Below are 24,509 nucleotides of genomic sequence, written 5' to 3' on the forward strand. Positions count from 1 at the left end.
GGCGATACTAATGGTTTGTTTGTTACACGAAAAAGGAACTTCTTCAAAAACCAGTTTCAAAGGAAGTTATTCTAAAGAAACTTGGTATGATTTACTTGTATCCGGTTTCATTTGCAAAAAAGATGGAAGTCATTTTCTGATATTTATTGGCGAAATACACTTTTGAGAAAATAGTCTTGCGACCTGATGTGAGTTCCCATCTCGGGGTCGATAGTTAGGACCTAGGTTTGGGCACTAGCTGGACTTGAGTTGTGGCGGTTGAGGTCTTGGAAGCATGTTCTATGTCCTAGGTTTGAGCAGCTGGGGATCCGGGTTAGGGTGCCTGCATCTTAGGGCCGACCATTGGTGTCCAAGGTTTGGGAGTCGAGAACTCGAGTTTGGGAGCCTGGGTCACGTACCAAGCCACTGGGGACTCTAGTCTAGCGCTAGGGCTTGGGTCCAGGCCGTCGACGCCTCAATTCCGGTCGGGGTGCCCGAATTGCAGGTTCAACCATTGGATTCGGGGTTTGGGTACCTTTTCATCTTTTCTAATCTTATGCTAAACACATATACTTTTGCATTCAGCCTTCTAACATCGCGGAAAGTTTCATACTATGAATGATGAGACTAAAGTAATTGTGCGTCACTTAGTGAAAGAAGATTGAATTCCACTTAGATTTTTGTGCATTGACTAGAGCACTAGTCATCGCAAGATGGTTCTTTTTCCTCACACAGAAAAAGGCTCTGGTCAAATGGACAAGAACACCGATCATAAAGGAAGTAATAGTTTAAGCAGAGTCTATTTTCCTTTTGATGATCGAGATGGCAACACTAACATAAAAAAAAAAAAAAAACATAGATTTCCGAAATGCAAGTGAAAATTGTTAAGCCTGCAAATATATCCTATCAAAGAAAGGTGCCATTTCAAAAATCAACTTAAAAACCCTTAATACTCCGTTGGCAACCCTCCCACTCCCAAAAACACTCCCTCAAAACAACTTCATTTGCAGGCTCTCAGCTTTAGTTTCTGAAGCTAAGAGCCCGCTTTTCTTTTCTAGGTGTTGATTTTCTGTTCTTTTCTTTTCTTTTCTTTTCTGTTCTAATTTGGGAGTCTCTTTTTGCCTGGTTGGACATCTTCTTTCGCTCGTTGTCGTTGCTTTTCTTTGCTCGTCATGGTGAATAATTCTGCTTGGAGCAAAAATCTTTGTGAGAACTTCACATTAGTTCAACTAATAGGATGCCCAGACATGATTCTATGACTCTTTCGAGATTCGATAAAAACTCTTATTTCTCAATTTACATCTGGATTTAAGTCTAGAACTTTTCTCTCCGATCTAAATCTAGATCTAAAATTTCCTTAGAGGGATTAGATCTACAGTGATTAAATATATTGTTTTTGTTGTCTCCATATGACAATGATGTTGAGGACGCTGAAACTAAGCGCGCACTAGAAGATGTTGATCGTAAATGAGAAGATTGTTTAGGCATAACTTCTGAAGGGGAAGATCTCGACATATGCCCATCACAGACGGCTCTAGTAATTTATTGTTGTGACGGATTTAGTCTTTTGGAATGAGAGTATGCTTATAACATACTAGGCTATATTTTTTTGTTTTATGGGTTTTGTTTTGTTTTATAGCTCTTTGAGATTTGCTTTGCTTAGAAGTTATGTTACTCTCATATGTGATTTTGATAAACGAATGAAATTTTCTTTCAATAAAAAGAAAAAAAAAAGGTGCCCAAATTGCTTCTCTTTTGCATTAATTTCCTTTCTTTTCGATGAAAGTGTTTCTTATTAGTAATCAATACGCAAATTATGAACATATGTCCAAATTTGGATTCGCGTCTTATTTATTGACCAATTATCAGTTGGATACTCTACGAATCTAGAATTATTAGCTTAAGGCGAATTTTCTCGTCATAATGATTTGCTTTATGATGATTGGCTAAAATTATCTACTAAAAACTAATTCCCTTTTTGTTTTCTTGATTTTTATGGGACATTACTTTGTACTAAATTCGTAGCTAGGATGATGGGAGCACCTTCTCTTTAGAATATTGAATAGACCGCCACTACATGAAGATCAATCAACAATTCCATACATTTTCTTATAAAAAGATTAGAGATTATCTTTTAGGCTTGAAAGCAAAGTTAAAAGCACAAGACTCTCTCCTTTTCCTTCTACATGGAAAGGATGGTCCCTACCTCTTTCCATAAAAGTATGCAATTAACCATAGAGAAAAGCAAAGACACATAGCAAAAGCACAAAACAGGGCCTATCATATAAGCACTAAAGCTCCACTAGAGAAGATCAATAAAAGACCTAAGAAAACCTATTATACTATAAGATCGAGACATGCATGGTTGGTGATTGTCTATCCTCTCAGATGATTAATTTCTTGGCACAGCAAGAGACAAATTTGTGTTCAAAAATGGGGTTTTAAAACATTAAACATTTAAGGGCCATACATTCCCCACCATTGATGTAAAGGTTAAAAGGGCAATTTGTAGCTAGACCAAAATTGCACACACAAAAGATACCGTGATATAAATTAAAAAGTGACCTTTGTCTTCTTAGTGCCCAGTCAAGGTGGGTCTCAAAGAGGACATTGTTGCAAGGCAACTAGCTGGAGAAAGATATTTATGATCACTATGTACATGACTTGTGCACACTGACTAGAGAAAGTCTTTCTTAATTATGCGATGATTGCTTCCTTTTCAGTTTTTATAAATCTATTTCTTCATTTTTTTATTTGGATGCGAGATTGAGCGGTAAACCCGAATGTTGATAAGAAATATATCTATTAAGAAAGATTGCATGATCTTCGAAAAAGCTTGTAAAAAGTTTCATCATTGAGGGTGTATCTAGCTAGGGCAACGGATGAAGTTCTTCGTGCGTCTATAGCCTTTCGCATGAATTGGATATAAGACAAATGCTTTATTGCCCTTTTAAACAAGCCAGTTGTAATGAGTAATTTATCTATGGCCAAATTGCAGGAGAATAGCCCAATCACGAATCCACTTTCAAATTTATCCCAACATTATCAAATTATCACAAAAGTGCCTGATCTTTATTTTCTTTTCAAATCTATCCCACCGTTAATCTTCCGTCCATGGTACTTTCGTGTAGCCAATATGGATATATTTCGATAACCAGCAAACCAAATATTTGAAAATGCTTTACAAAAAGGAAAAAGGAATACCAAATACTTGTGGAGCAAGAAGAGGAAAAGAAAATTACATTGATGGCAGGCACCTGGACATAGACCGACATATGGTTTTATTAAAAAATTGCTAACAGATAAGAACCCAATAAAATTTTTATTAAAAAAAGATTCAAGAAAAAAACACAACTGAGGTAAGAGAAAATTGTCGGGAGCAATATCTAAATCATAGATATTAGTCACTATATTTTAAGATTATGCAACATTGCCATAATGGCAGCATGTGGGCGCTACGTCACCAAGTTTTCGGCGGTTCTTTGGAAGGAAAATTATCTGCGGGATAAATTTGAAACAAAATCAAAAGGCCGTGTTTTTCTTTCTGATAACATGAAAAGCGGGCATAGGTGTAGAAATTGGCTTGTCGCTCTCCATTTGTGCATGATTAAGATTTGACAAAGCATATTGTTGTTGGCACAAATAAAGACCACAAGAGAATATTTTAACAATCACACCTCGAAATTGGTGTTAGGGCCCATATCCTTTATCAAGAATTCACTAATCAATGTAGAGGTGAACTCACTGGTGAACAATCATATCATCCACATATATAGGAGTAAACACATTAAAAATGTCAAAAGTTGTATACGGCGCTTACTTTGTGCCAAAAGTTTATTTTGGATTACTTAAGTGCCAACAAATTTGAAAAATCATTATTTCAATGCCAACGTCGATCTAATTAGCAGGATATCCAACGTGGCATTTTTTATATTAATTTTTAAAGCTGACGTGGCTCGTCGAAGAGTACAATCAACATCCAAATAACAAAATGATGCTAATTGACGTCTTTCCCCTGAGTAAGAATCCTAAATCCCCAAAATTGAGAGAGAGAGAGAGAGAGAGAGAGAGAGAGAGAGAGAGAGAGAGGGGATGGGATTCTCCTCATAAACAACACCTAGCAATGGCACCAGCAAGCGACACCCGCAGCAGCACCTTCGACCCCCATCTCCCTCCTCCTCCGCCACCCTCACCTCCTATTCTTTTCGCCACTTCTTGCTTGAGCAACAACCTCAGCCTCTTCTCGCTCACTTGGTCGAGCAACTATAATGGTGGCCGAGCGATGGCGGGCGAATGACGGTAGCTGAGCGACGGCAGGCGAACAACGGTGGCCAAGCGACGGCGGGCGAACGATGATGGCCGAGCGATGGCGGGCGAATGACAAAGAAACCCTAATTTTAGTCCCCATATGATCTATACGGCGTCGTTTTTGTGAGGTTGTCCACATATGACGGCAAAACGACGTCATTTCTTAAGGAGGATGGAAAACGACGTCGTTTAAAAGTCACCGTAACTTCTCATTTTTTTAAGTATAAAAGTCATGTAATTAATTTGGCCAGAATATCTCGCTGGTGGCACCAAAGTGATCATTTTTCTCCGATTTAACATTTAAATGATTTGACGAAAACTTTTGGCACCAAAGTAAGTGACGTATACAACTTTTGGCACTTCTAATGTACTTTTCTCTACATATATAAGTATAGTTAAAATGTCATAATATGAATTTTAAATGAATAACTAAGGATCCGCAATGCTGCAAAAGAAGTCATGCTTTTGGTGCTTGCTTAAAGCCATTAAAAGCTCTCTCTAATTTGCCAACATAAGACAAGTGGCTTATAGCTGACCACTTAAGCCTAGTGCATTGTGCAACTGTTGTTCATCTTATTATTGTTGCAAGATGCATTAGTGTACACACCTGCCACCTGGTCATTTTTGTGATCTTAGTTATAGGAATTATATGAATTAATACTTTAGAAGTGCTCTTTTGGGGGAAAGAGGACTCCTACATATAACCTATCTCTTCGGTGCCCCAGATGGATACGGCTTTACTTTGTGATCTTGCTTTGTTATTAGTTTATCGCACAAGTGTGAGTAATCTTGTGACTTATTTAATATTTATGATTTTGGAGGACAGCAATTCTAGACACATATAAATTTATATCAATATTTTAATCTCAAGGATACTGAGCAATGATATGTCTTTAACTCCTCTTTCTTCTATACAATTTGCGCATTATTCAAGAGATATTCACATTATTTTAATGTAGACCGGCCTTAAGCTCGAGCTCATGAACATTACTTAAAATAGACTGGACTTTCTATATGGTATAGATAGATAGATAGATAGATGCAAATCGCCATATCCTCTAATAATTTGTCAAAAAAAAAATTGACTATTTACATGCTCCCACATCCCTAATCGACCTTTGATCAAATGATTGTATTTGCTTCTCCCTTGTGTTAATTTTGAACTTGAGGTAGAGGTAACAAGTTCTAATCGGCAAGTGGAGCAATAAGGCCTCAATTTTATTTTATTTTTACCTAATTAAGGAAACTCTCTCAGGATTATTACCCTAAGTGGATGTGCATTTTAGATGGATTGTAGCCTCGAAGATAGCAGACTTTGATCATGGCCCGAGTGCCATGGGCTGGCCCAGGCCAACGAAGCCCAGAATCACTTTGGGCGGGTCCAGACAGATCGGATTGGGCCAGAGGCAAGCCCGCATTTCTGTTTTCTTGATGGGCGGCGGGCCTTGGCACTATCCGGTTCCAAGTCGGGTCAAAGTGAAATCGGCACTCGGGTCGGGTCTATTGTCGGTTTCTCTCACTTTTCTCTCACTTTCCGTCGCCTGCAAACTTTCTCGGGAAAATTCCGAGCGGTTGCGAAGCATCTTTCTCGCCGGAAATGGACACGAAGTCTCTGGCCAGATCGAAGAGAGCTCACTCCCTGCACCACAGCAAGAAGCACCATCCCAGCCCGAAGCCCAAGCCGCCGCCGGGGACTCCGAGCGGCGCGGCGGCGAGCGCGAGCGCGGCGCCGGGGAAGCATACTCCCGAGAAAACCCAGCCGCGGCCGAAGCCGAAGCCGAAGCTGCCCTCGAATTGGGACCGCTACGAGGAGGAGGAAGAAGAGATCGGTTCGGGCGTCGCCGAGGGTGGCGGGGTTCAGGGCTCCGATGTGCCGGCGCCGAAGAGTAAAGGGGCGGATTACGGGTACTTGATTGCCGAGGCTCAATCGCAATCTCAATCTCAGTCCGTTTCCGATGACCCTGTTCTGGATAGTTTCGTGTCCTTGGGTGATGTTCTTCCCGGTAAAGTTCCGTGCTTGATTTTCTGTTTCGTGCGCATTTGCTCGTTTCGGCATTTGATCTGGCTCCGTGTTGACTCGGAGTTGAAAAGTTAATTTGGGTAGTTATTTGTTACCTGCTGCATCAGGACCAACTACTGAATTTGATGTTTTCGGCGATTCTTGTTAGTCGTTGGAAGGAGTTGGTACTGTTTTGTAGACAGGAGGGGTGGTGTGAAGAAAGTGTAGTTATTTCATCGGTGGATGGATGTATCTATGAATGATTGTGGTATTTCATGGAAAGATTACTGATTTATACCATTTTGGGGAGGCTGGTTTTGTTGTGAATTGCATGGATACTTCTGCTGTGGCCCTCGTCGAAATCTTGGCTTATGTTTCGATGTGTAACTTTCTCTCGGGTTTTGGCAGAATTTTTTGGTGGAGGAGCAAGTACTTTGCTTTCAGTTAGGGGTGAGGCGGTCTTGTCGTGGGCCAATGAGGACACTTTCGTTGTGGATGATGATAAGGCAACTTCAGGTCATGAGGTACATGACCTTATTTGCTTTCACCATTTGCTTAGTTTGACAAGTTCTTTCTTTTGAGGATTTTAGTTGCATTGCACGCGGCTCTTTGTTAAAGAATTTGTTAGTTCGGAATGAGTTGTATGGGGAAGGATGGCTCTGCTTATTACTTTGGTGGGATCATGTAGATTAAATTGTTTTCTATCTCAAGTTCTCAACCCCCTATGACTTCTGAGAAATGTGTGGTCATTGTGTGATTTGAGCAGCCTCGCTCTTCACAGTAAACATGTTCTTGATGTCGTGTGTTAGGATCATTGTGATTGCTTTTTCATAGCAGTGGACAAATTGGATCTCATCGTTGCCTAACTAATAGTCTCTATCAAAGTGCAAAGTAATTTTTTTAAAGATGTATGACTGTACATTTTAAGAGAAAGAGCAAGAGAGATGGAGGGAGGGAGGCAAGTGGAGCACAGGCAATAATTTTGTTTGATGCAAGCTGATGTGTCTGGAGCTAGAATACGTTTCTGCCTAAAGTTATCTTAGGCCGGATGTTGTTATAATCATGATATTCTGGGGAGGCATTTTTTAAGCTTTTAGCTTCTGTAAAATGAGATAATCTGATGTTTCGTCTTCTTTAATGTGCAAAACTTAACACTTTGTCTTTTAAAGTAAGCTGATTTGCTTGGAGCTAGAGTACATTTCTGCCTAAAGTTAGCTTAGGCTGGATTTTTTTATAATCGTGATATTTTGGGGAGGCATTGTTCAAGCTCTTAGCATCTGTAAAATGAGATAAACTAATGTTTCGTCTACTTTTCTGGTCCATAAGCTTAATGCTTTGTCTTTGATTCTAGTTTTTCAGTGTGATATGTCATCTACAAACTCCACTCCATTTCAATGAATTCTTATGGCTTCATGCCAGCTGCTTTCATTTTTGTTGTTGTTACATTTCAAATATGAGATCTGTCTCACTTCTATCAAATTGCCTCCACTTAGTCTGTTGCTTCCGCTATATGATGTTTTATTCAGGCGCCATTTCTTTCCCTGAACTTGAATGCACTTGCGGAACAACTAGCAAAGGTGGACTTAGCTAAACTGCTCTTCATTGAGCCAGATCTGTTACCGCCTGAAATGGTACTTCTCCTTTCTCAACTCATCTATCTGCAGAAGTTATTTAAGAATTTATTTGAATTGAATGGTGAGTGTCATGTGGCAAAGTCTTTGGGTACTAATGGAATTTGTACTTTAGCCATTCCATATTTTTGTTTGGTAATCACTTGGCAAAGAAAAGATTCAGTTATCCTGTTTTATGGTTAGAAGTTCGAATTTCTTGGGAAAGAACTTAATGGATGATTTGAAGGTTATAGTAAGGCTTCTTTAGTTACAATGGTTTTGCTGAAGAGTGAGATTTTAATGATGACATGTTTTCTGGATAGTCACCACAAGTAACTACTTCTTGCAGAAGGAAGGTTTGTGGGAGAATTATTGAGATACTTGACACTGGGCTTCTAAATATTTTTAACATGAGATACCAATGACTTGTGCAAATTTAAGGCATGTCTCAGTATCCGATACATGTACCTCTGAGATTCTCTGCCCACATGTGCTTGGTGGCAAAAAGTACCGTCTCTGTGTGGATTTAAGAAAAATCTACCTGCTCTAGATATGGTGCCTTTGTATTGTGAATCTAAATTTATCAGGACAGGACAATTATCTTTCTGGTTCTTTGATCTTAACTTGCTTTCTGAAAGTTGATATGGGTTCATGTACTGCAGAAGTCACATGGTAGTCATAAAGGAATTTTTTGTCTGTCTAGGATCTGCTAAATGTTCGATTACTTTTTTCCTGAAGTGTATGGTGGCACCTCGAGCAACAAATATCAAATACTTGCTAATATCATCTCTTTCACTGGTTGCAAGTTTTGCTCCGCTATATCTCGAAGTAGAATCTCATTTCATGTGATTGATTTGACAGCATACAGGCCCATACATTGGGAGCAGTGAAAAGGCCTCTGACCAAATGCAGACACATAAAACTGAAGCAGCAGCTCAGAGTCAGTTAGATGGACCAGCTCTTGATGATTTTGATAGGGAAGAAAGAAAAGAAGAGGAACGTAAAGAGGCTGGAATGGGCAGAAGTAAATCAGATTCAGTATTAAACTTTCCGGATGATAATATTTCTGTGGATACTAGCGAAGTTTCTAGCTTAGGACAAACTATAGTGATAGAGTCCACAGATCAGTCAATCGAGAAATCTGATATAGACCCAGAGAAGAGAAACTCCACATTTGAGGCAGCAGCAGCAGAAGCTGAGCTCGATGCGCTTCTCAACTCTTTCGGTGAAACCAAGTCGACTGAACCATCTGGTTTTGGCTTCACTAAGTCCACCCCTGCTTTTCAAGATCAAACTCCGACATCTATGCCACAGGCCTCTGGGCGAGGCTTTATTTCCTCTGCGGCTGCACCTGCGCCTGATTCTGCTAAGATTGATGTTCTTCTCGATGATTTACTCGAAGAAACCTCAAACTTTGCCCAACAAAACACTCATCAGAGTGTACTGCAAACCCAGCAGGTAAATTCTGTCACTAAATCAAAAGAATTGGACGATTTTGACTCATGGTTAGACACCATTTAGCAGTTATTTAGCCTGAGGTCTTCAATGTATGTACTATAATCCCCCTCAATTGTTATACAAGGATGATCATCCTTCTCTTTTCAAGCAAATGCTTTGTAGTGCACAGTTGGGAGTCCTGAGTATTCACCTTCATTTCGGGGCAGCATCCTAGCCAAGTTCTAAGACTTAAAAGACTGACGAGATGATCGATCAGGGCGTCAGTTTCGTTTAGTCTGTTCGACAACTCAGATTTTTATTTGTCTATCGGCATAAGACTTTTTGGACAGGTCATGTTTATGGTTTAAGCAAGTTGGTCTCATTCGCGGAGGGACGGATCCTGAACCGTGATAATTCTTCCAGTACTTCTTACCTTACAGACCCATCGCGCCATCCTGCTGATCACGAAAGTCCCATGCAAAGCAGAAATAACGTACCGCGTCATGAAACCCGCGCGTACAACTGTCGATTCTGATTTTTCTTGGTAGGCAATGTGGCCAAATTCAATGAACCGAGCTCATCTTAGACGCATTCGACCCGAGCTCAACAGCGTGCAAGAGGCCAGTAAAGCGTTGGCCGGATTCGACTTAGTACCAACCGTGTATCGTGATCTTTGCCCCACCTGTGAGAACATTTAAAACATTTTCGAATGGCCTGGTCGGCCTGCACGAGCAAACGCAGCGTGCCTATTTACAGCACGGATATCACATCACAGACAGACGCACATGAGGGACAGGACAGGCGGTTTCATCATCCACTGTACTGGCTGATAAGAACATCCATCATGGCAACTTCCGATAATGAATCATGGACATTGCGGACAGCATAGGCCTCGCTTCGCTTGATGTCGAGGTGATTTTTCTATTAACGCAATTGATTCTCTTTTTCGCCCGTCTATATGAATATATTATCAAATTGCTGGCACGACAAATTATTCATCGAAGGGTCGGTGCTACAATACATGTCATAACAAAATTTTAAAAAAAGAAGAAGATAAAATTAGATGAAGTGATCGGATGAGCGGAAGCGGCGGGACGTTGCTGGCCCCGGCCACCACTGCGAGAGACAGTGGTGGGGGGCTCTCGATAACAGACCCTCGCTAGTGGCCGACGAGTGCCACGCGGCCCTCGTCGATAAGGGTGGAGAGGATTTTTACTAATCCTTTATTGCGGGGGCACGGCCGGCCAGCCGTGGTCGAGTGCTGTTTCATCATCATTGGCTAGTGGTAGGAGGGGGCCGCTTCCTCTCCCCCCTATCAATTTTCATTTTTTCTTTCGCTACTGTCGAAGATGGTGCGAGTCACGTCAACAATACCATCATCACCGTCCGTGACGGAAGAATTCGATTGCAGCGAATCAAAAATCGACAACACAAAGGACTTGATGGTAACGAAAGTGGCCCGAACATCGTACCGCGAGGAAAGAAGAAGAAGAAGAAGAAGAAGAAGATCGCCACCACCATGATGTCTGAAACTACCTTGTTCCTGACTGATTTGCTTTCCACAGTAATTCTAAATTCAAGAAGAGAAGGAGGAGGAGGAGAAGAAGAAGATGAAGATCCTGAATTGCCTTCCCTTCTATGCAACTGCTCCTGAACCAGGAGGAACACAAATTTTTCCCTTCTATATAAGCAAAAAGAAGCAGAAAAAGAAATGGAAAAAATGAAGCAATTAAATTCTTTTCCGTCGGGCAGGGACCCCATCAGAGCCAAAGAGCTCCGGCATCCTTCAGGGCCGGCACCAGCTCCCCCGTGATGTGCGCCGTCATCACCCGGTCCAGCCCCCCGAACAGCTTCCCCCCGACGAACACCGCCGGGAACTGAACGACCCCTCTCCCGCCGCCGGAGATCGTCTCCAGCTCCCCCACGACCGCGGCCTCCTCCTCGTCGCCGAACTCCCGGACCGCCGGGTTCGCCCCGTGCCCCTGCAGCAGCCGGTTCACCACGTGGCTCATGCAGCAGCCCCGCTTCCCGAACACCACCACCGCGCTCTCCGCCACCGCTCGGCGCGTACTCTCGCGGACGCCCGCCGCCAGCTCCTCCTGCTCCGCCTCCTCCTCCTCCTCCTCCTCCGCGTCTTCCCCCCGCCGCGCCGGCCGCTGCTGCTCGCCGCCGGCCACGACGCTCGGGTTCAGCAGGAGCGCGCGGCGGCGGCGGCTCCTCGGCGGGCCGCCGCCGGCGCGGACGGGGAAGAGCGACGGCTCGTAAGGGATCGCTTGCTGCATGATGTCGGGTCTCTCTCTTGGGTTTGTGAGATCGATGGGATCGATTGCGTGAGGCTTATCGAAGGAAGGAAGGAGTGAAGGAACTCGCGCTTTGCGTTGTGTGCGAAGAGGGCGAAGCTGGGGGGAGCATATAAATGGTGGGACGGAGGAGAGAGAAAGTAGAGAGAGAAGAGAGGAGCGGGTGAGGGATGACGTCACGCGACCAGAAGCAGGAGTGCGTCAACGGATGGTTAGGCTTTGGCCTTTTTCCTTTGGGTCGTGTCGATGACGTTTGCACTGGTGTCGCTCAAAAATTCGGATTTTTCTCCCCATAATAAAAAAAAAAAAAGATTTTTTTTTCTTTTCTTGTGATATTGATGTGGTCAAAGTGCATTTTAATGAAACTACAATCGGTAATGCGGCTGATTTTATTCCAAATAAGCGAAATTCGCGGCGGAAGTGATTTTCTTTATTTTAAATTTCGCTTTAGTTTCAGATGGATAGTTTCTTTATTGAGGCATCGAGCGTTTCTTTATTTTTATTTTTTTTTAAAGAAAAAAAAAGGGACGCATGCATGAAACGGTGTCGAAATCGTGAATTACTAAACGGCATCTAATCATGTGCCTCCATGATGGGCGGTCGCATTGCTATATATGGCATCTTACTTTCACAGATTATGTGAGGAAAGACCGTTAAGATAATTCCGCATTGAGCATATTATCCTAGGCGACACAAGTCCAAATTAAATCAGATAAATCTGGCAATCAACTCAAAACCGAATCCAATATTCACAGACACATCGGCCCGATGATAAGATACCAAATCGAGTCGGATACTGTACAAATACAGCGGATGCAGGCATTCCTCGGCTTTAGAAGGTGTGTAATGGTTTTGATTCGGATGAAAAAACGCAAGTTAACATGCCAAAATAAAGACGAAACTCGTCGATAGGAAAAAAGTAAAATTTGGCGAGAAATTACGTGAATCAATCAAAACCCTATAAAATAATTTATCTCGTGCAATTAATTACGTAAAATTCCATTATATTAAGTTGAGTGTAAGTCGAATTGGCCAAAAGGAAGTTTTCAATCGGGTGTTTGTTTAGGGCAGGGGGGAACACGTTGGTGCATGCGTAATGTGGGCTCACGCGGTGGGCGGCGGTTTTTTCCACGCACGTCAGAAAAGAAGAGAAGGGGGGCGAAGATGGGTTGACCGACAAGAAGCTGGAGCCTTTTGAACAGAAGCTCCTATCGACACCGCATGCATACGCGATGACGTGTGCGACAACGTGTGCACGTTTCTTGGCTCGAGACAAGAAGACCAGTTAGGGTTTTTGCCGATCATGGGCAGCCGCTTCCACACTGCGTATATAACGCGTACGGGAAAGGGGATTTCCCCAAAAAGAAAAAGAAAAAAGAATGGGATAGAACGGTTGTGGACAAATTCCATTATTTTTTAAAATATGTTTTCGTATTTTTTAATTGATTTTTTTATGTTATTGTTTTGTTTTGTTTTCTTTTTTCATCTTTTCTATGCCAGTCGTTGGGCCTCAAGTAAGGGTCACCGTGTCCAAAGGCTGGCGAAGATTAGCCTTGCCTTAGGCCAATGAGAGCAACCCTCACTGGTAGATCACCAAGGCTAGGTCGGCGGAGGAAGAAGAAGAAGAAAACAAAAAATAATAAAATAATAATGCAAACAATAATAATAAATTAAAAAAAGTATTAATGAAATTAATATAATTTGTTCACGTCAATGTCGTTCATATCACAAAGAACACTTGACTTTCACGTCAGCGATAGCCGTCAGAATTGGACCGGACTGGATCGGAAACGACGGTTCCCATGAAAGCCGGTTAGGTTCTCGATTCCGATTTAGTGGAATCGGTAAGTATCGGTCTAATTCTCAATTTTAGGTGTGGAACCGCCTACTCTCCCACCAATAATATATTAAAAAAAAGTTCATCTCAATTACTTAATTATCTTGTAGTTTTTAACTAAATATATATGTAAATATATGTATATTTGTAGTTATTGGACATTATTGACGTAATAGGATTAACCCTCTACTTTTTTTTTCTTTTCATTCTAATAATCCATTTACTTACTTTTTTAACCAAAACAAAATAAACAAACATAGAGGAATGAGATAACCAATTGGATATTAATGTTTTAACTTTTGTGGATGTTAGGACTTTTGACATGGAATCTAATTCTCCACATATATCCGGTGTCGGGAAACCTTAAGAGGATTGTACCATGATTTTCAAAGAAATTAAATTTTTAGCTAACAAGTATTATTTATTCATTCCGCTCTATAGTTTTCAATCCTTAATCAAAATAAATAACTCACAATTCAACCCAAATATAAGGCCGAACGAGCTTTTGTGCTCTAATTTGGTGCTCTAAATAGAAATTATGTTCATTGTGAAAATTATTTATTGAATGCAATTTTATAGAGATTGGAGACCAGTTTCATGGACCCACTCACTAATCGGACCAACAGTCCGATTCTTGGGTGGATCCATCAAACCAATGGATGGGTCTCGGTTACAATTTTTTGGAACTAGTCTCTAGTGGGCGGTCTTCGGTCCCAAGGTGGGAATTGCCCACCCGAACCATGCTCACTGTAGTCAGCGATTTTCAGTCATAATTGGCCGGATGGACTATGTTGTCAAATTTTCGAAATATTTAGAACTAAATTAACCAAATTGAAAGATAAAAAAATGTATCAACTCAAATGCAATAGGTCTAGGACATTTTCAACAATTTTTCCTATAGATATTAAATTAATAGATGAATACGTGATTCAATATTTAAATATCACAACGCTTCTCTTTGCTTATAAACCAAAGTTTGGTTTAAGATTAAGGATTATGAATATATAATGAAAGATGCAAAAAAAGGACCTCGCAAGATTCAAACTCAAGAATAAAGATTTCTATTCAAATATGATATGAGATTTTATAGGATCATGATCAATTGATCGAAAAACTTGAGCTTATAAATGTGAATTGTGTTGTACTATATTTGGTAATATGTGTTGCCAAATTAGTACCTAGTGATGGATTCCATAAACTAACATGAATCGTCAACTCAATCTTTTTTCAAATAACTAGGGGGCATGAGTGTGGTGTATGGAACGCCATACAAGTCCAATGAACAGGTTAAATTCAAACCTTTAGTATGTGCAAGTGATTTTGACCAATACCAACTTATATGCAATTTGTACAATTTGAACGTATGATCTATAGTTGTTATGTTGGAAATTTTCCGTGTTCCAACCAATGGCATCAAATTGGAGAGTTCTCTCCCACTCAATTTAAACGGATATTCATAAATAAGAAAACACACATTTCCATGAGGATAGAGAGATGTATTAAGGATGAATTAGCGAAATTTGACCAATCGGCATCTCGTGGGTGAATTTAAGGATGCGCTTTTCTATATCGTATGACAACATTCAAATTTTTACCTTTTGAACTTTCTTAAGATTACTCGAATCAAGAATCGCCGGTCAAGCCGACACTCCTCATTTTTCCACAACTCTAAAAAATCTACCAGCACGTGGGTCACATTAAGCCGGTTGAGATCATTCTCATATGAAAAGATAGATATATGAGAAAAATTTTATTTGATTTGACGATTTTCGAATCCGGGTCTACTCATTGGAAAGAGATTTGACTTTGGGGAGCGCAGGATTATAATGAAGAGGGTTTGGCGCGAGATTTTGCCAAGCTGGCTCTCAGCTTTTGACCGGGGAATAGGAGGCGTGACGTCAGCGAGAGCGCCAGCAGAAGCGGCCCCTTTCGACAGCAGCGGAGGAGGAGAAGGGGTCAGATCTGACGTGGCGCGGATATTACGCAATCTCGTACCGCACCGCACCACCGCCAACGGGACAGCGGCGGGCCTCTCCTTGTCCGCCACGTGCACCACGGCGACATGATTGTCGTGACTTGATCATTGCCTCCAACGCTACCTGTTCCCACGCCATCCTGGGTAACGTGCCTGATGTCACTTTGCTTTTTACCTTCTCCCTCCCTTTCATTTACATATACATACATATGTATATAATAATTTTTTGAGACTGATTATCTATATCACTAAAGAAGCGTTTGCTAACCATTCTGTTTTTGAAAATATTTATACTCATAATTTTTTTTATTCCTTAAATGAGTTTCGAATAGTCGAACGCGTTTGGAAATTGTCAAACTTTTTATTTTAAAAAAATATTATTACATTCGATACGACATCAAAATTTTAAATAATTTTATTATTTTTCTTTTTTCTTCTTCTTCTTTCTCTAGTCGACGACCTCACCGACCTCAGGGGAGCCTTACTGTGGTTGGGCGAGGCTTGACTCGCAAGCGAGGTCGGCCCTACCTGATGATGGCTAGAATAGTCCAGATCTCGCCCAACTACGAGAGGTCGTCGGACCCTGTCTAGTCGGTTGTTGGCCAAAGCGGAAGAATAAGAGAAAGAGAAAAAAAGAAAATGGTTTGGGCTTATTTCTCGAGTTGTTCCCAAAATTAAAAAATAACTTTTTATTACTTCTTGATTTTATTTCAAATTTGTTTATGAAAACTAATTTGTTTCTAAGAACAAAAATTTTACTTAATGGATTTTTTTTAATTCTAAATAACAAAATAACATAAATAGTTACTATTTAATCGGTTACCAAATATACACTAAATGTGTTAAAATTGATTGAAGACTCATTTGTTAACCTACATATAATGAGTTGGATTGTTTATGGATTAGCTAGACTTTGCTAAATGGGCCGATATAGATTCGAGTAATAAAGTCCAATAAAATATGGGTTTCTAATAGATGTAAAATCCAATCCGCATGAAATGCAATCTCCATCATGATCTTTTTTTTTTGTTAAAAGAAATTGAAAGATAGTAAAAAAAATTACAATTTTAACATATGATTTTATGTGTTTATATTTATGGACTTATTGATTTTAAGAGATGTCGGATACTTGGTTGGGAAATTCTGCCTGTGTTTCACCTAAACCACATGAATTTATATAGGAAAAAATATCAAAAACATGCCTTGCTTGTCAACCAGCGGATATATTCCTACTTTTAAAAGTACCGAGATTAATCTTTGAAGACCAATTTGCGCATTCACATTTACTATCATCTGGTCCATGTATTAAAAAAAAGTGCCATTTTCTTTTGAGATATGCCAATCCTTAAATTCACACCAATATAAACACTAAAGAATCAACTAAAAATCAAATCACTAAAACTCTGAGGTGCGCAAAGGAACGCAATTCGGTCTCTGTAAAAACGGGATTTTGCTTAGATGTGAGCCAATGATATTTTGCAAAAGTACGGCGTACATAAGTAGTCATTGAAGTTAAAATGAGGTATACTCTAGCTATTTCTCCTTAATGGCATTATATGGGAAAAATTATTGGACGTAACTATATAATAATTCAAAAAATGTCTGGAAATTCCCGTCGGTTGATTGGATTTTAATACGGATGCCGACCCACATCTTTCCGATATTTTTGACTAATTATTTTTCTAGATGCAGTCACATCGATATTAGATGATAGAATCCTACTTTTGACCATCCGCGTGCTGACAACATCATGACGTAATTTGGCCACATCTCTAAATGATGAACATGTCTCGTCTCATTTCTTGGGCCCCAAACAAAAACTACTTCTTTTTTTTTTTTTTTTTTCCTTTGCTGGTCTAATCAGAAAGGTCGCACCTTCTTTATGGGCGTGGTCCCATTAATAATTCAAAAGACTTTACCAAAACTAAATAAAATAAAATAATGAAAAAAGAGTAAATAAATGATTCCATATGCTTTATTTTCATCTCAAGGAAAAGGCTAGAGCGCCAAAGTCCGAGTTTACACAGTGTATATTGTGTATAATAATTCTAGGAGACATTATCCAATCGTTCTTAATCTTATTGTCCGGATCCTAGTCCAATTCTAAACCTTTCATTTCTACCAATTTGATTATGGATTTTTACGTGAAATTTCATTTTAGTCATTCCGATAAATCTTCGCTTGAAATCGTCGGCGTGGCGATATGTCACGTGGGACGGCGGGTGAGGACCAGACCGCCGCAATATTTGTATAGTGCATCGCTATTGAACGTCGAGAAGATACATATGGTCATCTCCTACTTTGCTTTTGGCGTCCTTTGCGTAAAGAAAAGCAATGCCCGATGACATTTCCAATCGAAACGAGAGGTGGACAACGAATCCAACGCATACCGATGTTTGACAAATTGCGTTTGCCGCGGAAGAAAAGAAGGGGGGGCGTCGTCCTCCAATTCCTGCTCAGCCGTGGAAAGACGATTTCACTTGGACCGACTCGTGCACCGCACTGAACCCCCACCCTTATTTTGTCATGGAATGGAAAAACGGTGGACTCAGAGCCACCGGTATTTTTCCACACCTCTTTTAACTTACGTATGGTGCCCATCCGATTGGATGATCATCATTGGGGAATATACTCTTTTGCTTTCACTTGCCTTTCACTTTTCTTTCCGCTATTTTTTTTCATGGTGATTCCGCACCCATTTCTTGTCCCGATTCGAAGAACCCATGAATGTTGAGGCATTTTTATCTTGTTAGAGCATCTCGCGTTGCTTAATGTGTGATTCATATGCTCTTTATATATATAAATATATGACATCTTTTCATCTACCGTACATTTTAAGTGACGTAGGTTTTGCCTTGGTTGATTTTGTATGTGCAGCCTCCTCATTCGTCGAATTCCATGTGTATTCATATGCTATTTATATGCACGTGGTATCTTCTGTGAGACCACTAACAACTTTTCTAAAAATTTAAGATTTTAATTGAAATGGCTTGATATTTAAATATTCTATAACTCCCCTCCATGCTTAATCTGATTTTTTACCCAATACTAAATGTGAAAATATTTATTGGAAAGGTAAAAAGAGTTCTTAAAAATTTGAATTCAAGACCTCATACTTGATACCATGTTGGCTTTTGTAGAATATTTAAATATTAAATCATGCATTCATCTCATAACTCGTTATCTCTTCGTCTCTTGATTAAGTTTTTGGATTGGACCGTCCATCAAATTTATCGTTCCCACCCAAAATTTCAAAGTGCAACTTGCCAAAATATACACATACTTATATGTACATCTATTATTCACATTGGATTCAAGAGCCAAGGTGACATAAAACAGAGGGTTTGTTTTTCATGCACGACACCCGTGAAGTTGAAGTTTTAGTTGTCCGAGGTGACGAATTTGGACCGCTTGGGTATATCGTCAGGCATGCCGCAGCAGCTAGGAACCAATCAAAGTGCAGAGCAGGCAGTGGAGGAGCGAAGAAGAGAGAATTGCGGGCGACAGAATGATGTCAAGAGAAGCAGCAGATGCAAAATGCGTGCGCGGGCGGGCGAGCGTGGGGAAGGTGGGAACCAGCTAGCAACCGACCAAATTTGGGGCGTGGACTGCAATGGAAGCAGGATCATCGTACGACTGCTGACTACTACTCATGACCATGATTGCTGCTGGGATATCATTCTGCGGTCCAACGCATGCCACAATTTTCCTAAAGCTCTCTCTCTCTCTCTCACTCTCCCTGCCCTGTTCTACCCGACTCCCTCTTACCCTTTCGATCAAACGGTTCAGCCTGCTGCCACGAATTCGGATCGAATGCTTTCCTAACTTTCTCGTGACATCGTGTCGACGACCTTTCCAACCCACCCGGAGAAATCTGGCCTCGGCCCCTGTTAGGAACGAGACCGAGTCGACCGCCACTGGCAAGAATGTCCAAGAGCTCGTGCGGGATTCTCTTGCGGGCCCTGCATGATTCCTCCCCGGACAGTCCGGCCTCGGCCCTGGTTTTGCGTTGACCGAGTCAATCGCAACCGCTGAATATTACAGTGCTCATGTGGGTCCTACATGATTCCCGCGATAGCCACTAGCCAGCTTCTATGATTACGTCTAGTCATGGATTTAGGACAAAGTTTCCCCCGTCAGACATTGGCAAGACAGCCTTACCCAACTTGTCTCCTCACAGCCACATATATTGTGGAAACGTCAGCATTGACGCTCAAATCTCTAGGCTAGCATCTAGGACAAGCAAACCGATCCTAAGTAAATATTCAACAATGTTGACTTCATTTTGTAATTGGTTTGAACTGACTGGTGCAGAATGTGAACATACGTTGAAGGATGTCAGCATCGAAGATGATCTGGGTCTCCTCTACTGCACAGAAGTATAGATCTCTCCTGTTCATAGGGAAATCAGCTGCTCGAATATCCCTGACCATATCGAAAACCAGGATTACAAGCCGGGCAATCCGACGTCACAGGATACAGCGCCCAACTAGCGCAGGATATTTCACAGCTGACTTGCTCCCCAAAAGAGCAACGATTAAAAGTCACTCCATTTGCCAATCTACAGCTCCACAAGTGAGCCTCTTACTGTTTCAATTTATGCAAGTTGAAAAAATCAATCATTGAGAGAAACGCTTAATGTGCCGAATCAGTTGCCTCACTATGACAAAGCAAGTGATTTGTTAATTCTTCGACCTCTTAAATAAATGACTTGCCGATGTACAATCACCTCGTCAAAGCGACGATTACAACCAGATTAATCAAAGCGCCACCTTCGTTGGTCATGGTGAGAAAGAATTCCCTACCTTTTTGAAATTACGGAAACAAAAGGACAAATAAAGAGATAGAGGTATCCCGTTTGAATCTTGTCTGAGCAGTTAATATATATCCCTCCCGAGAGCATTGCTTTTCCAGAGTTCAGAAGGTCAAGAAAATTTACTTGGCATGCACAGTTGGAAGTACTCTTGTTATTGGACGAATGGAGGATTAAAACTAACCATATTGAAAATTAACCGTTTCCCCTCATTTCTTCTTACTGGTTGTGCTTGCTAATTCCATAGCCTGGAGATTAAGCAACAGATCGTCTGAATTCAGGAAAACCTTGTTGTTCGAATTTGAAATTGTATGGGCGATTTCTCTTGAAGCTTCGATCCTCCTCAGAGTGATAAATGCAGGATTATTGGCTATAGCTTGACCTATCAACTGAGCACTCGTGGCCTCACCCTGTGACATACCAAGAGAGGAAATAGATCAATCAAAGGCCGAAATAAAAGAACCATCCGAGAATAGAGGTAACTGAAGTTGCATGCCTAGGTTATTTCAGCAGGCCAAAATAGTCCCAAGCTGAATCTGCATTCATACCTGTGCTCTGATGACGGCACTCTTCTTGTCTTGTTCGGCTTTCTCCACAACAAATTTAGCCCTTTCAGCTTCTTGTGCAGCCACTTGTTTGGCCTCAATGGCAGCAGTGAACTCCCTTCCAAAAGTTAGAGTAGTAATGGACACATCATCCAATGCAATATTGAAGTTAGCTGCTCTCTCTGTCAATACCTTCCGTATTTCCCTACTGACAGCCTGAGACAGGATAACCAAATTCTTAGCAAATATGTTACAGAAATATATTGATAAGAATGGACCTTAACAAAGGGAGAAATAACAAACCCTGGACACATTAAACAGTGATTTTGTGTTAATGGAACTCCACAGAAGCCTTACTTTAAGGGCCCGTATCATCTCAAAAAGTAGAATCAAAATAAAGTCTATACATAGATAATAAAAGATCACAAAATGTACAAATTTCTAAACTTAAATAAAATTAGTTTCATAAGGAAATAGAATCTGCTCCGAGGTATGAGATCTTATGATCTAAGATTCTGAAATCCAGAACTTGATTTTAAACACCAGGCACTGCTACTATCCTAGGTACATACCAAATCCAGGATCACCGAAAAAAGGGCGAAGCGGATAGAAAGTAGAAAAGGGGCATAAATCACACTTTCAGTAAGAGAAGCAGCAGCAGCTGATGATTCAAATCACCATCAATTTCTCACTTTTTCTGGCATGTAGATGCCACATTGAAAATCGACATGCTGAACCGAAGAGAACCAAAACAGCTTGTTACCTCTCTTTGGGTAATAAGTTGGCTTGCATTGTACTGCGCAACCACTGCTTTCAAAGTTTCATGAATTATCGATGGCAAAACCCTCTCATTGTAGTTTTCTCCCAGGGTACGATAAATTGTAGGCAATTGGTCGGGTACAGGACGAGTTAGGACTCGAAGTCCAATTTTGACCTACATGAAAAGAGATGCTCAATTTCAATGGGCATGAGCTTTAACATTCAAAATGATTCTAACAAAGGGTAATGATTTGGGTGAACAACCAATCTGATGCAACAACAGCTACTGGTTGCCAAACAAACATAGAACAATATAATAAATCTGACAGTCACGTGCAATTGAACATTGCTGCAGAAGCTCCCACAATTGTGTGCGTCAGCAATCTTGTGGGAACTTAATCAGCACAAGTCAAGCAAAAATGATCTGTGATATTCATTTCTGGCATTAATCACGACTAATTTTCTACCTCAGCTACAATGAGTGAGAAAAGGTTCTACATGCCCTCAGGACAACAATTGGTTGCCTTTCCTTATTTGATTGGGGAAGATGAGAGTTATCTCCCAGAAGAACAATCATGTATAAGATGGTAGAGTGATAGACCAGATTCGACCATCTACTATCGTCAACGACACAAAAAAGAAGAATATGGTCAAAAGAGGTGAATGTCACATGAAAACCAATGTATCTCCGCAATCACGACATATGCATTGATAATTGTGGCTGGTAGTTAATCAATTCATATCTATAATGCAATAGAAGTTAATACTTCTACTGCTATCACCAACTAAAAGATGCCCATGTAGAAGATTCCGACAGTCCCTGATGCACGCATAATAATTAGGAAAGGCCTGCCAGACTTTTCATAAAGATCTAATTTCCTCATAGTCAGACAGGTTCTCTTTTCTCAGATCACAAGGTGGCCTTATATAAATGAGTTGAAAGGAAAAACTAACGTAAATACCTACTCTGCCTAATAGTGACAGTGTATTACCAATTATAAAGCAACAACAATTACCATCTGAAGGTCCCGACTTCCTGAAGTACTCTCGATCAAATGAGGTCGTGCTCGTACATCGTAGATAATTGGTCTCTCGAACCATGGTATCATTAGATGCGTCCCTTCAGGATAAACCTGTAAAATTACCAGTGAGTTCAGCATGATGAATTATCCAAACAAACCTCCATTTAGAAAACCATAGGTCTATCATTTATACTCCTCTCCTCTAAATTAGTCATAAATTTGTAATTCACTAGCTTTAGCACCATCTCCTGATCCCATGCATGTTACCTTCCTGGAACAATTTTTTTATCGAGAACAGCAGTAGAAGCACTAGAAAAAAGAGAGAGTCAATTTTGAATGATATATCTCCCTATTTGAAGACTATATAATCCATCATCCATTTCATGATCAAGCAGTAAAGTATCACATTTCATCAAATGAGTACCAAGAATTCCTGAGAATGACCAGAACACCTTCCTAGTAAGAACCACGTGCATGCGCAACAAAATATGACAAGCGCCCTTAATGCAATAGAAAAAAAAAGTTGAGAAAACAAACTATATGAAGAAACATTTTTGAATGCAAGTCGAAGGTAGGGAAAGAGAGTAAGCACATTAGCATATGCTAAAGGCATGACCAGTTTTCTATCTACAGGTTCCCATTGATATACATATGTATGTAAGAGAGAGAGAGAGAGAGAGAGAGAGAGAGAGAGAGAGAGAGAGAGAGTTTAGCACAAAACTACTCTCATAAAACTATAACATGAATCCTGTTAGATTAAAGAGAATTATAAGCAGTAGTGGAGGTAAATAAGTAACCTTCTCTTTAACACCACTTAGGCGGTTGAACATAATGGCTCTATGCCCTCCCTCGACATTGTAAAGACTGTTAGTGGCTCCATACAAGCCAAGACCACCGATCACTCCCAGCTTGAGCAATGCAGATGCTGCTCCACCTCCTGGCACTTTTGGAACTTTCATGTTATTGAAATTCATCTTCCTATAAGCACGAAAAAGTCAACCATAAATTCCTGCAAAGATGACAAACCTCATATCCATTTACTTTTCTCATATAAGGAACAAATAGATTAGACGGTGCAATTAAAAGAAAAGTCCACTTAGGGCCAAAATAAATCCCATTTGTAATCAGTAGCAGACGCGATGATTACACAACGTCTTTCGATCATAAATCCCGGCACGAAAGGAAGCCAAATGACAACACCCCAATGCACTCTAATATAGTGAAGCCAACGATCTTTCCAGGCAACAGGTCAAAATTCTGACCCTAAGCTAATCCAGAGTACCCTGACCACTTCCTAAAAGTATCCTCTTCGACTACATTCTCAAATGCCCAACGTTCCACGCACCAACAACCGTAAACGGCATATCGCCAGCACCCCCTTTCAACTGATTCGGCGAACAGCATCATGAGCCTAAGATGTACGAACTTGCCGAACCGACAACCATGACATAACACAGAACATAACATAACATGACATGACTTATCTTGCCCACATCCATTATACGATATAGAGAGAAATTCCGACGCACATTGATCGACCCGGCGAGAAAAAAAAGGGAACGGTCAGCAAAGAAATGCCACCAACAGCACATGCTATTACCGTGTCCACCGAGTAACCGAAAGACCAAATTGAAACAACGCTTGAAAAAAAGATTCCACTAGAAAATAACCAACTTGCGACTCAATTCCGGAGACCCCAAAATCGCACGACCCTCAAATTTGCTACGTGGGTCAAATAAACACAACCGAACTCACTTTCAGCAAATTTCAACGACGACCACGACGACGGGAATTAACAAATTGAGCAGAATGACGAGAGGCAACGCACGATCTCGTTTGTACCTTCGGCTTGGTGGTGAGAAAAGCAAGAGCTCTGTAGGGTTTATGGCTGTGATCGTAAGCTAGGCAATGGAGGAAGGGAGGGT

At 40.8% G+C, this 24,509-nt stretch overlaps 3 protein-coding genes across 6 annotated transcripts; 1 reads left to right on the top strand and 2 right to left on the bottom strand.

Annotated features, from left to right (window-relative positions):
* Positions 1 to 5,807: 5,807 nt before the first annotated feature.
* On the top strand, positions 5,808 to 9,715 carry LOC104424953. The gene is made up of 4 exons (XM_010037502.3): positions 5,808 to 6,290; positions 6,695 to 6,810; positions 7,813 to 7,917; positions 8,758 to 9,715. The coding sequence occupies exons 1-4, from the start codon at positions 5,885 to 5,887 to the stop codon at positions 9,415 to 9,417; spliced, it is 1,287 nt and encodes a 428-aa protein (XP_010035804.2). The 5' UTR covers positions 5,808 to 5,884; the 3' UTR covers positions 9,418 to 9,715.
* A 1,141-nt stretch (positions 9,716 to 10,856) lies between these two features.
* LOC104424954 (glutaredoxin-C9) lies at positions 10,857 to 11,785 on the bottom strand. The gene has a single exon (XM_010037503.3). The coding sequence runs from the start codon at positions 11,613 to 11,615 to the stop codon at positions 11,094 to 11,096; it is 522 nt and encodes a 173-aa protein (XP_010035805.2). The 5' UTR covers positions 11,616 to 11,785; the 3' UTR covers positions 10,857 to 11,093.
* Positions 11,786 to 20,120: 8,335 nt separating this feature from the next.
* LOC104424955 (prohibitin-1, mitochondrial) lies at positions 20,121 to 24,507 on the bottom strand. Of its 4 annotated transcripts, none has more exons than XM_010037507.3 (6): positions 24,427 to 24,507; positions 23,382 to 23,593; positions 22,579 to 22,695; positions 21,567 to 21,737; positions 20,807 to 21,019; positions 20,121 to 20,668 (listed from the first exon to the last, which is right to left on the bottom strand). In XM_010037507.3, the coding sequence occupies exons 2-6, from the start codon at positions 23,556 to 23,558 to the stop codon at positions 20,468 to 20,470; spliced, it is 879 nt and encodes a 292-aa protein (XP_010035809.2). In that variant the 5' UTR covers positions 23,559 to 23,593; positions 24,427 to 24,507; the 3' UTR covers positions 20,121 to 20,467. The 4 variants fall into 4 exon arrangements, with proteins under 4 accessions (XP_010035809.2, XP_010035806.2, XP_010035808.2 ...); XM_010037504.3 differs by having other exon boundaries at positions 23,382 to 23,562; positions 24,427 to 24,499; XM_010037506.3 differs by having other exon boundaries at positions 23,382 to 23,562; positions 24,340 to 24,480.
* Between the last annotated feature and the right edge of the window lie 2 nt (positions 24,508 to 24,509).

The sequence above is a fragment of the Eucalyptus grandis genome, chromosome 11, assembly GCF_016545825.1.
Source record: "Eucalyptus grandis isolate ANBG69807.140 chromosome 11, ASM1654582v1, whole genome shotgun sequence".
NCBI lineage: Eukaryota > Viridiplantae > Streptophyta > Magnoliopsida > Myrtales > Myrtaceae > Eucalyptus > Eucalyptus grandis.